The sequence below is a fragment of the Leucopleurus acutus genome, assembly GCF_964270905.1.
Source record: "Leucopleurus acutus genome assembly, chromosome: 2".
In the NCBI taxonomy this organism is placed as follows: domain Eukaryota; kingdom Metazoa; phylum Chordata; class Mammalia; order Artiodactyla; family Delphinidae; genus Leucopleurus; species Leucopleurus acutus.
Window position 1 is genome coordinate 92370888 of NC_139143.1, and position 14221 is coordinate 92385108.

General features: G+C 34.3%; 1 protein-coding gene across 2 annotated transcripts in view; it reads right to left on the reverse strand.

Moving 5' to 3' along the window:
- Window positions 1-14221, reverse strand: part of SYCP1 (synaptonemal complex protein 1) — a gene marked incomplete at both ends in the record, with an annotated part of 153453 nt that overhangs the window by 91907 nt on the left and 47325 nt on the right. For both annotated transcript variants that reach the window (XM_082832354.1, XM_082832353.1), the window contains one exon: window positions 8506-8567. In XM_082832354.1, coding sequence (XP_082688480.1) covers window positions 8506-8567 — 62 coding nt within the window. The remainder of the gene's footprint in view (window positions 1-8505; window positions 8568-14221) is intronic.

The window sequence follows — 14221 nt, forward strand, 5'->3', positions numbered from 1 at the left end:
TGATATGACTGACAAGGAGGTTTTTTTTTGTTTGTTTGTGGTACGCGGGCCTCTCACTGCTGTGGCCTCTCCCGTTGCAGAGCACAGGCTCCGGACGCGCAGGCTCAGCAGCCATGGATCATGGACCCAGCCACTCTGCGGCATGTGGGATCCTCCCAGACCGGGGCACAAACCCATGTCCCCTGCATCAGCAGGTGGATTCTCAACCACTGCACCACCAGGGAAGCCCAGACAAGGAGTTTTAATATATAAAATACACAAACAGCTCATACAACTCAATATCAAAAACAACCAATCCAATCAGAAAATGGACAGAAGACTTGTAGAGATATTTTTCCAAAGAAGATACACAAATGGCAAACAGGCACATAAAAAGATGCTCAACATCACTAATTATTAGAGAAATGCAAATAAAAACCACAATTAAATATCACCTCACACCTCTGAGAATGGCTATCATCAAAAGTCTACATATAACAAACATTGGAGAGGATGTGGAGAAAAGGGAACCCTGGTACACTGTTGGTGGGAATGTAAATTGGTTCAGCCACTATGGAAAACAGTATAGAGATTCCTTTAAAAAACTTAGAACAGAATTACCATATGATGAAGCAATTCCACTCCTGGGCACATATCCAAAAACCCTAAAACACTAACTCAAAAAGATATATGCACCCCACTGTTCACAGAAGCACTATTTACAACAGCCAAGACACAGAAACATGGAAGCTACCCAACAGATAGTCATCAACAGATGACTGGATTAAGATGTATACACACACACACACACACACACACACACACACACACACAAAATGGAATATTGCTCAGCCATAAGAAAGAATGAAATACTGCCATTTGCAGCAACATGGACGGACCTAGAGAATATTATGCTTAGTAAAATAAGTCAGAGAGAGAAATACAAATACAAATACATTATATCACATGTGGAATCTAAAAAATAATACAAATGAATGTATATGCAAAACAGAAACAGAATCACAGATGTAGAAAACAAACTTGTAGTTACCAAAGGGGAGAGGGAAGTGGGGAGGAGCAAATTAGGGATATGCGGTTAACAAATACAAACTACTTATAAATAAAGTAGATATGCAACAAGAATATACTGTATAGAACACAGAATTACACCCAATACCTTTTGATAACCTATAATGGAATATAATCTGCAAAAAACTGAATCACTATGCTATACACCTGAAAATAACACAATATTGTAAATCAACTATAGTTCAAGAAAAAAAAGAGGAAGAAAGAAAGCTCTGACAGGTCTTACAAAACAATAAACCTGTCTAACTTTGAAAAATACAACAAAACCAATTTTAAAACGGCAATAAGAACATACCTATCAATAATTACTTTAAAAGAAATGGACTGGGGCTTCCCTGGTGGTGCAGTGGTTGAGAGTCTGCCTTCCGATGCAGGGGACACAGGTTCGTGCCCCAGTCCAGGAGGATCCCACGTGCCGCAGAGCAGCTGGGCCCGTGAGCCATGGCCGCTGAGCCTGCGCGTCCGGAGCCTGTGCTCCGCAACGGGAGAGGTCACAACAGTGAGAGGCCCGTGTACCACAAAAAAAAAAAAAAGGACTAATGGACTAAATTCTCCCAACAAAAGACACAGAGTGCCTGAATGGACAAAAAAACAAGATGCATATATATGCTGCTTACAAGAGACTCACTTCAGATCTAAAGACATAGACTAAAAGTGAGGGCATGGAAAAAGGTATTCCATGCAAATGTAAATCAAAAGAAAGCCAGGGTAACAATACTTATATCAAAGAAAGTAAAACAAAGACTGTTACAAGAGACAAAGAAGTCCATTACATAATGATTAAGGGATTAATCAAAAGGACGATATAATAATTATAAATATATATGCACCCAACATATAGAAGTACCTAAATACATAGTGCAAACATTAACAGACATAAAGGGAGTAATTGACAGCAACACAATAATAGCAGGGAACTTTAACATCCCACTTACACCAATAGACAGATTATCCAGACAGAAAATCAATAAAGCACTGGCTTTAAATGACACATTAGACCAAAAGGACTCAATATATCTATACAGAACATTCCATCCAAAAGCAGCAGAATAGACATTCTTTTCAAGTATACATGGAACCTTTTCCAGGATAGACCACATACTAGGCCACAAAAAGAATCAGTAAATTTAAGAAAATTCAATTCATATCAAGCATCTTTTCTGACCACAACACTATGAGACTAGAAATCAACTACAAAGAAAAAAACTACAAGGGAAAAAAACTCCCAAACATGTGAAGGCTAAACAATATGCTACTAAACAACCAATGGATCACTGAAGGAATCAAAGAATAAATCAGAAAATACATGGTGACAAATGAAAATGAAAACACAACAATCCAAAATCTAAGCAATGCAGCAAAAGCAGTTCTAAGAGGGAGGTTTATAGTGATACAAGTCTACCTCTCAGGAAACAAGAAAAATCTCAAATAAATAGCTTAATCTTACACCCAAAGGAAGTAGAAAAAGAACACACAAAACCCAAAGTCAGTGGAAGGAAGAAAATCATAAAAATCAGAACTAAATTTTTAAAAAGAGAGACTAAGAAAACAATAGAAAAGATCAACAAAACTAAGAGCTGGTTATTTGAAAAAATAGACATAATTGATAAACCTTAGTAAGAGACTCATCAAGAGAAAAACAGGGTCCAAATCAATAAAACCAGAAATAAAAAAGGATAAATAGAACCAACACCACAGAAATACAAAGGATCATGAGAGATTACTATGAACAATTTTACACCAATAAAATGGACAGCCTAGAAGAAAAGAACAAATTCCTAGAATTGTACAATTTTCCAAGACTGAACCAGGAAGACATAGAAAGAATAAACAGACCAATTACCAGTAATGAAATTGAATCAGTAATTTAAAAAATTTCCAGCAAACAAAAGTCCAGGACCAGATGGCTTCATAGGTGAATTCTACCAAACATTTAAAGGAGAATTAACACCTAACCTTCTCAAACTATTCCAAAAAACTGCAGAGGTAGGAACTCTTCCAAACTAATCCTGCCAGGTCAGTATTATCCTATTAGCAAAACCAGTCAAAGATATCACAAAAACAAAAGATTACACCCCAATATCATTGATGAACATAGATACAAAAATCCTCAACAAAATATTAGGAAACCAAATTCAACAATACATTAAAAGGATCATACACCATGATCAAGTGGGGTTTATCCCAGGGATGCAAGGATGGCTCAATATCTGCAAATTAATGTGATACACCACATTAACCAGATGAAGAATAAAAATTATATGATCATCTCAATAGATGTGGAAAAAGTTTTTGACAAAATTCAATATCCATTTATGCTAAAAACTCTCCAGAAAGTGAGTATAGAGGGAATATATCTCAACATAATAAAGGTCATATATGACAAGCCCACAGCTAACATCATACTCAAACAGTCAAAAGTACTTCCTTTAAAATCAGGAAAAAGACAATGATGCCAACACTTGCCACTTCTACCTAACAAAGAATTGGAAATTTTAGCCACATCTATCATACAAGAAAAAGAAATAAAAGGAATCCAAATCAGAAAGGAAGAAGTAAAATTGTCACTGTTTGCATATGACATGATACTGTAAACAGAAAATCCTAAAGATGCCACCAAAAAACTGCTAGAACTCATCCATGAATTCGGTAAAGTTACAGGACACAAAATTAATACACAGAAATCTGCTGCAGTTCTATATACTAACAACAAACTAACAGAAAGAGAAATTAAGAAAGCTATCCCATTTACAATCACATCAAGGAGAATAAAATACCTATGAATAACTCTAAGTAAGGAAGTAAAAATCTCTACCTGGAAAACTATAAGACACTGATGAAAGAAATTGAAAACAAACAAAAAAAAGATGAAAAGGTATACCATATTCATGGATTCAAAGAATTAATGTCATTAAAACAACCACAATACCCAAGGCAATCTACAAATTCAATGCATTCCCTATCAAAATAACAATGGCATTTTTCACCATACTACAATAATTCTAAAATTTGTATGGAAACACAAAAGACCTCAGATTGCCAAAATGATCTTGAGAAAGAACAAAGCAGGAGGTATTATGATACCTGATTTCAAACTCTACCACAAAGCTACAGTCATCAAAACAGTATGGTACTGGCACCAAAACAGACACATAGATCAATGGAACAGAACAGAGGGCGCAGAACTAAGCCCATGCTTATATAATCAATTAACCTACAAAAAAAGAGCAAGAAATACAATGGGGAAAAGACAGCCTCTTTAATAAATGGTATTGGGAACACTGGATAGCTACATGCGAAAGAATCAAACTGGACTACTCTCTCACACCATGCATAAAAATAAATTCAAAATGGCTTGAAGACTTAAATGCAAGACCTGAAACCATAAAATTCCTAGGAGAAAACATAGGCAGTACACTATTTGACATCAGTGTTAGCAATATCTTTTTTGGATATGTTTCCTCAAGCAAGGGAAACAAAAGCAAAATAAACAAATTGGACTATATCAAACTAAAAAACTTTTTCATAGAAAAGGAAACTATCAAAAAAATGAAAAGGCCACCTACTGAATGGGAGAAAATATTTGCAAATGATACATCCAAAAGGGGTTAATATCCACAATATACAAAGAAACAAAGAACTCATACAACTCAACATCAAAAAAAACCCAAACAAGCTCATTATAAAACAGGACAGGGAAAAGGATCTGAAGAGAGATTTTTCCAAAGACATAAAGATGTCCAATCGGCACATGAAAAGATGCTCATCACCACTAATCAGGGAAAGGCAAATCAAAACCACAATGAGATACTACCTCCCATCTGTCAGAATGGCTATTATCAAAAGATAAGAGATAACAAGTGTTGGTGAGGATGTGGAACAAAGGGAACCCTCATGCATTGTTGGTGGGATTAGCATTATTTACAATAGCTAAGATATGGAAGCAACATAAATGCCCATCAATTGATGAACAGATAAAGGATATGTGAGAAAGATAGATAGATAACAGCCATAAAAAAAATGAAATCTTTTCATCTGCAACAACATAGGTGGACCCAGAGGGTATTATGTTGAAATAAGTTGTACAGAGAAAGGCAAATACTGTATGATTTCACTTATATGTGAAATCTAAAAAACAAAACAAATGAACAGACACAACAAAACAGAAACAGAGTTATAGATACAGTGAAAAAACAGGTGGTTGCCAGAGGGGAGAGAGGTGAGGGTAGGAAAGAAATAGGCAAAGGAGACTAAGAGGTACAAACTTCCAGTTGCAAAATAAATGAGTCACAGGTATGAAATGTACAGTGTGGGGAATATAGTCAATACCTATGTAATATATTTGTATGGTGACATACTGTAACTAGACTTATCACAGTGAACGTTTCAAAATGTACAGAAATATCAAATCACTGGTGTACAACAGGAACTAATATACTGTTTTAGGTCAATTATACTTCAAAACAAACAAACAAAGTCATAAAACAGAGATGAGATTTATGGTTATGGGGGTGGGGAAAATAAGGGAGGACGAGGAGTTGGATGAAGGCTGCCAAAAGGCACAAACTTCCAGTTGTAAGATAAACAGTACTAGGGATGTAACGTACAATGTGATATAATTCACACTGCTGTATGTTATTTATGAAAGTTGTTAAGACAGTAAATCTTAAGAGTTCTCATCACAAGGAAAATTTTTTTCTATTTCTTTAATTTTGTATCTATATGAGATGATGGATGTAGACTTATTGTAATGTATGTAAGTCAAATCATTATGCTGTAGACGTTAAACTTATACAGTGCTGTATGACAATTATATCTCAAGAAAACTGGAAGAAAAAATAAAATACAATTAGATTCAAAAAATAAATACATTAAAAAAATTATACACAAAAGAATAATAAAGCTGGAGGAATCACACTACTCAAATCTAAGACTCACTATAAAGCTACAGTAAGCAAAACACTGGTGAATGGATAGACCACAAAAATCAATGAAACAGAAATAGTCCAGAAGTAGACCCACACAAATATGGTCAATTGATTTTTTTTTATAAATGTGCAAGAGTAACTCAATAGAAAAAGGAGAGTCTTGGGAATTCCCTGGTGGTCCAGTGGTTAGGACTCCGCACTTTCACTGCCGAGAGCTCAGGTTCAATCCCTGGTCAAGGAACTTAGATCCCGTAAGCCGCTTGGTGCAGCCAAAAACATAAATACATACATACACACATACATATATAAAGAAAAAGAGAGTCTTTTCAACAAATGGTATTATCAGTACCCTACATCAATCCAAAGTATTTAAATCTTAAATATCTCTCAAAGTAGTATCTCATTACTACCATCATCTCCCAGCCTAAGTTCTCTTCTCTGGCTCCTGTGATTGTCTGTCTATTCTGAACTGTTCTCTTAATATATTGTGTTCTCCGTACTGCAAACCAAATGAGCTCTTCAAATTGCAAATCTGACCAAGTCACTCCCTGCTGAAATTCTTTAGAGCTTCTCATTCCTCTTAGGATAAACATAAAATTCTGTTGATATGATTTTAAAGGGCCATGAATTAACAGGCTCCTACTACCTCTCTAGCCTCATTTTGCACCACACTCTTTCTTTCACTCCATGTTGTATTCACCATTCTCCTTCCTATCAAATGACCTTTGCACATATTTTCTCTACCTGATAAGCACTTCCCTTCCTTCTCTGGATTTCAGTTCAATCTTTACTTTTTCAAAAAACGTCTCCTAAACTCTCTACATAGTTCAAATCCCTTTATTACACTGTAAACTAATCCTTTATTGCCCTTGACACCATTGTATTATTACCTTTGAATAGCTGCTTGTATTTAAGTATGATTATTTCATGACTAGCTCCATGAAAACAGGATATGCATCCATTTGCTCCCCAGTGCATCCCCAGAGTATACCATAAAAGGAACTCAACAAATGTTTGTTAAATGAATAAATGTATCTTATTCATCCTTCACAACCACCCTATGAGATATGTACAATTATTTCCCCCATTTCATAAAATGGAAAAACCAAGGCATCAAGAATTTAGGTAAATTGCTCTAGGTCATACAGCTAAGAAGTAAAAAGCTGGATACCATCAAAGCATTATGATTCTAAGGACCAAGATATTAATTATGCTCTAATGGCTATTCAAATAAAACAAAACCTAAACCAATCCTTGTCCATGTAGGAGTGTAAAAATAATACTTTAGTATTAATTCATTCAACAAATATTTATAAAGTGCTTACAAAGTGTCAGTTACTGTGCTAAGTACTGAGGTTACAGGGCAAACAGGACAAAGGTTCTTAGCCCTTATTGGAGCATTCCACTATTTATTTATTGACCACCTACTATGTGCCAACTACTGTGCTAAGTAAAGGAGACTCTAAAGGGTGAATAAAGCTTTAAATAATTATACCAAAAATAAATTAAATTTCATTTGTGATAAGTGCTATAAAGGAAAAATTCAGGGTGCTAGAGGAACAAGCTACACAGAGACGTAAACTAGCTAGGAATGTCAAGAGAGATTTCTAAAGAATTGATATTTAAGCTGAGACCTGAAGTATAAGTTTACATTATCAAATTTGAAAGAAATGTAAATATTATTATTTGCAAGAATTTGTGCAAAAGCAATTCACTGAAGAAAGGATAAGCATTTGGAAATAGTGCTTCCCAAGAGATGGAAGAATTAGGAGTTGCAAAATCAGGTAGAGATGTGATTGGTTAAACCCAAAATCAAAGACCTGTAATGATAAACAATATTGTCTTTTATAAGCAAAGGTTGGCAAACTACAGCCTCTAAGACAAAATCAGCCCACAACCTTCTTTTGTAGGCCCTTTAACTAAGAATGGTTCTTACATTTTTATAAGATTGTTAAAAATAAAAGAAAAAAAAATGGAAGGGGAGGAGAAAATTAACATTCTGTATATAGCCACAAAGCCTAAAATATTTACTATCTAGTCCTTTACAAAAAAAGTTTACCAACCCATGCTCTACACACTATAATCAAGTAAAACATAATGAAGCCTATCCTAACAAATTCATTAAATATGATTCTATTTGAATACTAAACGTAGGTACTGAATAGATATCATACATAGCTTTCTCAAAATTGCAGCTTTGTGGCTCAAAGTTATCAAACGCACACCAAATTTACAATCATCTACAGAATAGGCATATTTGATCTCACTTAAATGTACTGTCAACACATGCTTAAGTAATATAAACACCTACACCGACAGTTATCAAAATATACCATAAAAATTGATAGAGATAAGAAATGTGGCTTCACTAAAACCAAATATAGTTTTTTTTATATTTTAGTTGAAAAACTACCATAAGACATCTATAGGATGAGAGTCTAAGTCACTGGATTTAATACTATTTTGAAAAATAATTGCTACATATTAATAAGAGAAACCATACACTTACCAAGATTTTTTTCAATTCTTCAAGTTCTACTTCTTTGTTATTTTTAAGCTTAGTCATCTCTTCTAAAAAATCAAAAGAATATAAATGCGTTAAAAGCTGGATTTAAAAAAATGGGAAAGGAGAGACAAGAAAACAAAAAAAAGATTCCATTTTTAAAAGACATTCTTTCATAGTTGTACCATTCAAATAGCCTCCAATCTGATTTCTCCACTTCTATTCCTCACTACCAACACTCCCCACCCAACATCAAATTTACCTTCCATACAGAAGTGACAATGATCCTTTAAAAATGTAAACAAGATCATGTCATTCCTCTAATTAAAATCTTTCAGTGGTGTTCCTTTGCCAGCAGAATAAAATCAAAATTCCTTTCCTTGGCCCTACCTGATTTGGTCCTTATTACCCCATACTCACTTCATTCCCCTTTCCATATTTCTTCTTACACTTAGTCACAAAGGTTTTCATTCACTCACATGTATTAACCAAGCTCCTTCACACCTCAGGGCATTTCTACATGCTTTTCCTCCTGAATGAAAAGCTCTCTCCAACTCACATGCTTTCCCTTAACTAAATCTCACTTACTTAGGTCTCAGTTTAAGGCCATCCTTGATCACCAAATCTAGATTAGGCCTTATTATTTTCTTATATTTTGTCATTTTCATTCATTTCATTCCTTCATAGCACTTATCCCAATTTGTAATTAAATATTTATTTGTAATTATTCATTTTATGTGTCTCCGAGTGCAAAATCTCATGAGAACAAAGACCATGTCTGTTATGTTCCTAATGAATATCCAAAGCTAAATGAGAATCATCTAAGTCTAAGTTCTATAGTTATTGTGTATCTAATAACCAAAGAAGAAGCAATAGAAAAAACTAGAAGGAGAATCTATTATACAACCAGAGTGAAAATAAATGTGGGCACAGAGATAGAAAACTGACCACAGGAGTAAAACCTGTTTAGAGCTATATTAGACTGAACTGAAGATGGGAGACACATGAAGAAGCAAAGAAAACTGTACCAAGTAAAGAAACACACAAAAAATTATTTGACAAAGATTCTGAATTTACAGTTGTCTTTAACTTACTTGGTATGCACTACCTCATTCTTTAAATGAACAATGAAGAAACAAAGAGTTTGAATTTAGGCAATTAGATGGCTCTTAAATCTGCAACACAGAATAGTCAGATTTGTATTTTTAAAGGAACACTCTAGCATAAATGCAGAGAATGAACAAAAGGTAGACAAGACTGGAAACAAAAAGATTGATTCTAAAGATACTGCAATTAGTTCTGGTCAGAGATGTCTGGTTCCAAGCTAATGTCAAGCTATAAGGGGTAGAGTAGGCTGTATCTGAGAAGTGCACAGAATAACAGTGGTCTTAGGATAGGTCAATGATTGTAACTCCTGAGGGGACAGTGGAGGCATACACTAATCAAGATGTAATCCTACGAAAATATCATTAAGGAAGAATGCAAAGTGTAGCCAGGAAACAATGCAGTAAGAATGAGGGCTACTGCAGTAAGAAAGAAGGTTATGAATAAAGGCCAAAGCAAATAGAAGCCTAGTAAACACAAAAAGAGATGACAAAGATGAGGACAAATAAGGGTAATATGAAGCATGGTTTATGATAATGTCCCAGATACAATTTGTGTTCCATTATGTTACTCACATGCATCCCTCTCCTAGGCTAAGAGAATGTGCTTGAAACTCTAAAAACCAGGAAAGAGGAAATGAGGACTTGAACTGTTCTAGGTCTGTGGAGACGAAGAAAAGGGGGAAGATTCAAAAGATATTTAAGCGTTAAAAACTCTTAAATTAGTTAGATTTTAAGAGCTAGATATTAAGAGTTAGAAACAACAGCATTAGATAACCAATTAGAAGTGAAAGGTAAGGGAGAAAGAAGATTTTTTGGTTTTGAGAACTATACTATCAACCAAAGAAGGAAATAAACTAATGTTGAGTACTTACATCATTGTTAATGATACTCTCCTAAACATAATACTTTGCACACTCCATCATTCTCTACAACTATCCAAATCCTCTCTGTATCTTAAACTCTACTTTGTTTTTTAAATCTACCTATTCTATAAAGCCTTTTCCAACTCTGCAGTCCACATTGATACCTTTGGCTTCCTCTTGTTAACAGCATTAACACATTTCCATCAATAAGAAATCTGTGAGCATTCACTCCAAATATATAAATATTTATACAATACAAATACATATTTATATTTTATAAATTTATATAAAATACATATATTATATTATTCATTATAAAACATATATAAAGCATTAAAAATAAATAGAAATAGAAGTTCTAATACTTCCTTCCCTAATCCTAAATAGAAGTCTCTCTCAGTCCTTTAATTTTTGAAACATGGTTCTAATGATTTTATGAATTCAAACTTTCTCCTACAATAATTAGAGATTTCTCAAGAACATGGTATTTCACTTCTTGTATATGTTTCCACCTAAGATAGTGCTAAGAAACACACATAGAACTATTTCACAGTCCTGGAATTCCTTATCCAAACTTCTCATAATATATTGCTCTACTAAGAAAAAAATCACATTATGCATTCGATCTTTCAATATGACAATAACAGCCACTTATATTCAATATCAGATTTAATTATCCCATAGTCTACAACATTCAATTGACCAATTCTAAAGAACATAAGTATATGCAGTGATTTAAGACAGTATGTTATGCTTTAAAGGAAGATTTAAAAAATGGGTGAAATATGCATTCACAATCATTCTAATGTAAAATAATACTAAAAATATTATTTACCATTGGATAGTACAATTTTGGATGTTCAAAACAGTCTAGTCTGTAATGGAAAAGTAAGCTTTGCAAAAGGAAAAGCATAAATTGGGTTTCAAAGTTCAACCAAACATCCTAACAGGCACTACTGCTTACAATTATTTTAATTATATAAGTATTCAAAGTTAATAATAAAGATTATAGAAAGTTATAGAGATTTCCAGAAAAATGCCTGCCAATCCATGAATTATCTTAATTTATAAAATAATTATTTTCACCAAAATTGGAAAAAAATGTTTATATAGGTTTATAATTCTCCACAATTATAAATATGAAGCTTTATAAATATGAAGCATAGACTTATTAAAATTAGCTAACTAAATGGTCATAAATTCACAAAATAACTACAAACTTCTCTCTCTTTTAGCCATGAAAGTTGAGTATTAACAACACCACATGTTAAAATAGGGTCACATTTTCCTGAAAATAGTTCATAATCCAACATGGCTAATAAATGAAAATTCAATCAAAATATAAGACATTTCCCACTAAGAATTATTATTACGGCCTCTGAATCCTAAATTAAGAAAAAAAAGACTACAGGACGAAGACATTCCACCTGTGGGCAGCAGCTTCAGGCCATGCTCCAGAGTTCCAGCCTACCCTACATATTTCAGACTTGCCTAGCCAGCCGCTAAAACCTTGAGAATGCATCAAGCGCACGTTTATAACACTCTATGGAAGGAATCTGATCTTCCCATATGCAGAGCCTAAAAACCCACGGCAACTGTCTAGAAGGAGAACAACGGCTAAAAGGCAGTTTCAGGCATAAGCCCCTTAGATATCCTCATCCACCAATGGGCAGAGAGCAGAAGCAAGAAGAACTACAATCCTGCAGCCTGGGGAATGAAAACCACATTCACAGAAAGATAAACAAAATGAAAAGGCAGAGGGCTATGTACCAGATGAAGAAACAAGATAAAACCCCAGAAAAACAACTAAATGAAGAGGAGATAGGCAACCTTCCAGAAAAAGAATTCAGAATAATGATAGTGAAGATGATCCAGGACCTCAGAAAAAGAATGGAGGCAAAGATTGAGAAGATGCAAGAAATATTTAACAAAGACCTAAAAGAATTAAAGAACAAACAGAGATGAACAGCACAATAACTGAAATGAAAACTACACTAGAAGGAATCAATAGAAGAATAACTGAGGCAGAAAACGGATAAGTGACCTGGAAGACAGAACGGTGGAACTCACTGCTGCAGAACAGAATAAAGAAAACAGAATGAAAAGAAATGAAGAGAGCCTAAGAGACCTCTGGGACAATATTAAATGCAACAATATTTGCATTATAGGGGTGCCAGAATGAGAAGAGAGAGAAAGAACCCAAGAAAATATTTGAAGAGATTATAGTCAAAAAATTCCCTAACATGGAAAAGGAAATAGCCACGCAAGTCCAGGAAGCGCAGAGAGTCCCATACAGGATAAACCCACGGAGAAACACGCCGAGACACATAGTAATCAAATTGGCAAAAATTAAAAACAAAGAAAAATTATTGAAAGCAGCAAGGGAAAAATGACAAATAATATACAAGGGAATTCCCATAAGGTTAACAGCTGATTTCTCAGCAAAAACTCTACAAGCCAGAAGGGAGTGGCATGACACACTTAAAGAGATGAAAGGGAAGAACCTACAACCAAGATTACTCTACCTGGCAAGGATCTTATTCAGATTGGATGGAGAAATCAAAAGCTTTACAGACAAGCAAAAGCTAAGAGAATTCAGCACCACCAAACCAGCTGTACAAGAAATGCTAAAGGAACTTCTCTAAGAGGGAAACACAAGAGAAGAAAAGGGCCGACAAAAACAAACCCAAAACAATTAAGAAAATGGTCATAGGAACATACATATCGATAATTATCTTAAACATGAATGGATTAAATGCTCCAAACAAAAGACACAGGCTTGCTGAATGGACACAAAAACAAGACCCATATATGTGCTGTCTACAAGAGACCCACTTTAGGCTTAGGGACACATACAGACTGAAAGTGTGTGGATAGAAAAGATATTCCATGCAAATGGAAATCAGAAGAAAGCTGGAGTAGCAATACTCATATCAGATAAAATAGACTTTAAAATAAAGAATGTTACAAGAGGAAAGGAAGGACACTACATAATGATCAAGGGATGAATCCAAGAAGAAGATATAACAATTATAAATATATATGCACCCAACATAGGAGCACCTCAATACATAAGGCAACTGCTACCAACTATAAAGGAGGAAATCGACAGTAACACAATAATATTGGGGGGCTGTAAACCTCACTTACACCAATGGACAGATCATCCAAACAGAAAATTAATAAGGAAACACAAGCTTTAAATGATACAATAGACCAAATAGATTTAATTGATATTTATAGGACATTCCATCCAAAAACAGCAGATTACACCTTCTTCTTAAGTGCACACAGAATATTCTCCAGGATAGATCACATCTTGGGTCACAAATCAAGCCACAGTAAATTTAAGAAAATTGAAATCATATCAAGCATGTTTTCTGCCCACAACGCTATGAGATTAGAAGTGAATTACAAGGAAAAAATGTAAAAAACACAAATGCATAAAGGCTAAAAAATACGTTACTAAATAACCAAGAGATCACTGAAAAAATCAAAGAGGAAATCAAAAAATACCTAGAGACAAATGACAATGAAAACACGATGATCCAAAACCTATGGGATGCAGCAAAAGCAGTTCTAAGAGGGAAGTTTATACCAATACAATCCTACCTCAAGATATAAGAAAAATCTCAAATAAACAATTTAACCTTACACCTAAAGGAACTAAAGAAAGAAGAACAAACAAAACCAAAAGTTAGCAGAAGGAAAGAAATCATAAAGATCACAGCAGAAATAAATGAAATAGAAACA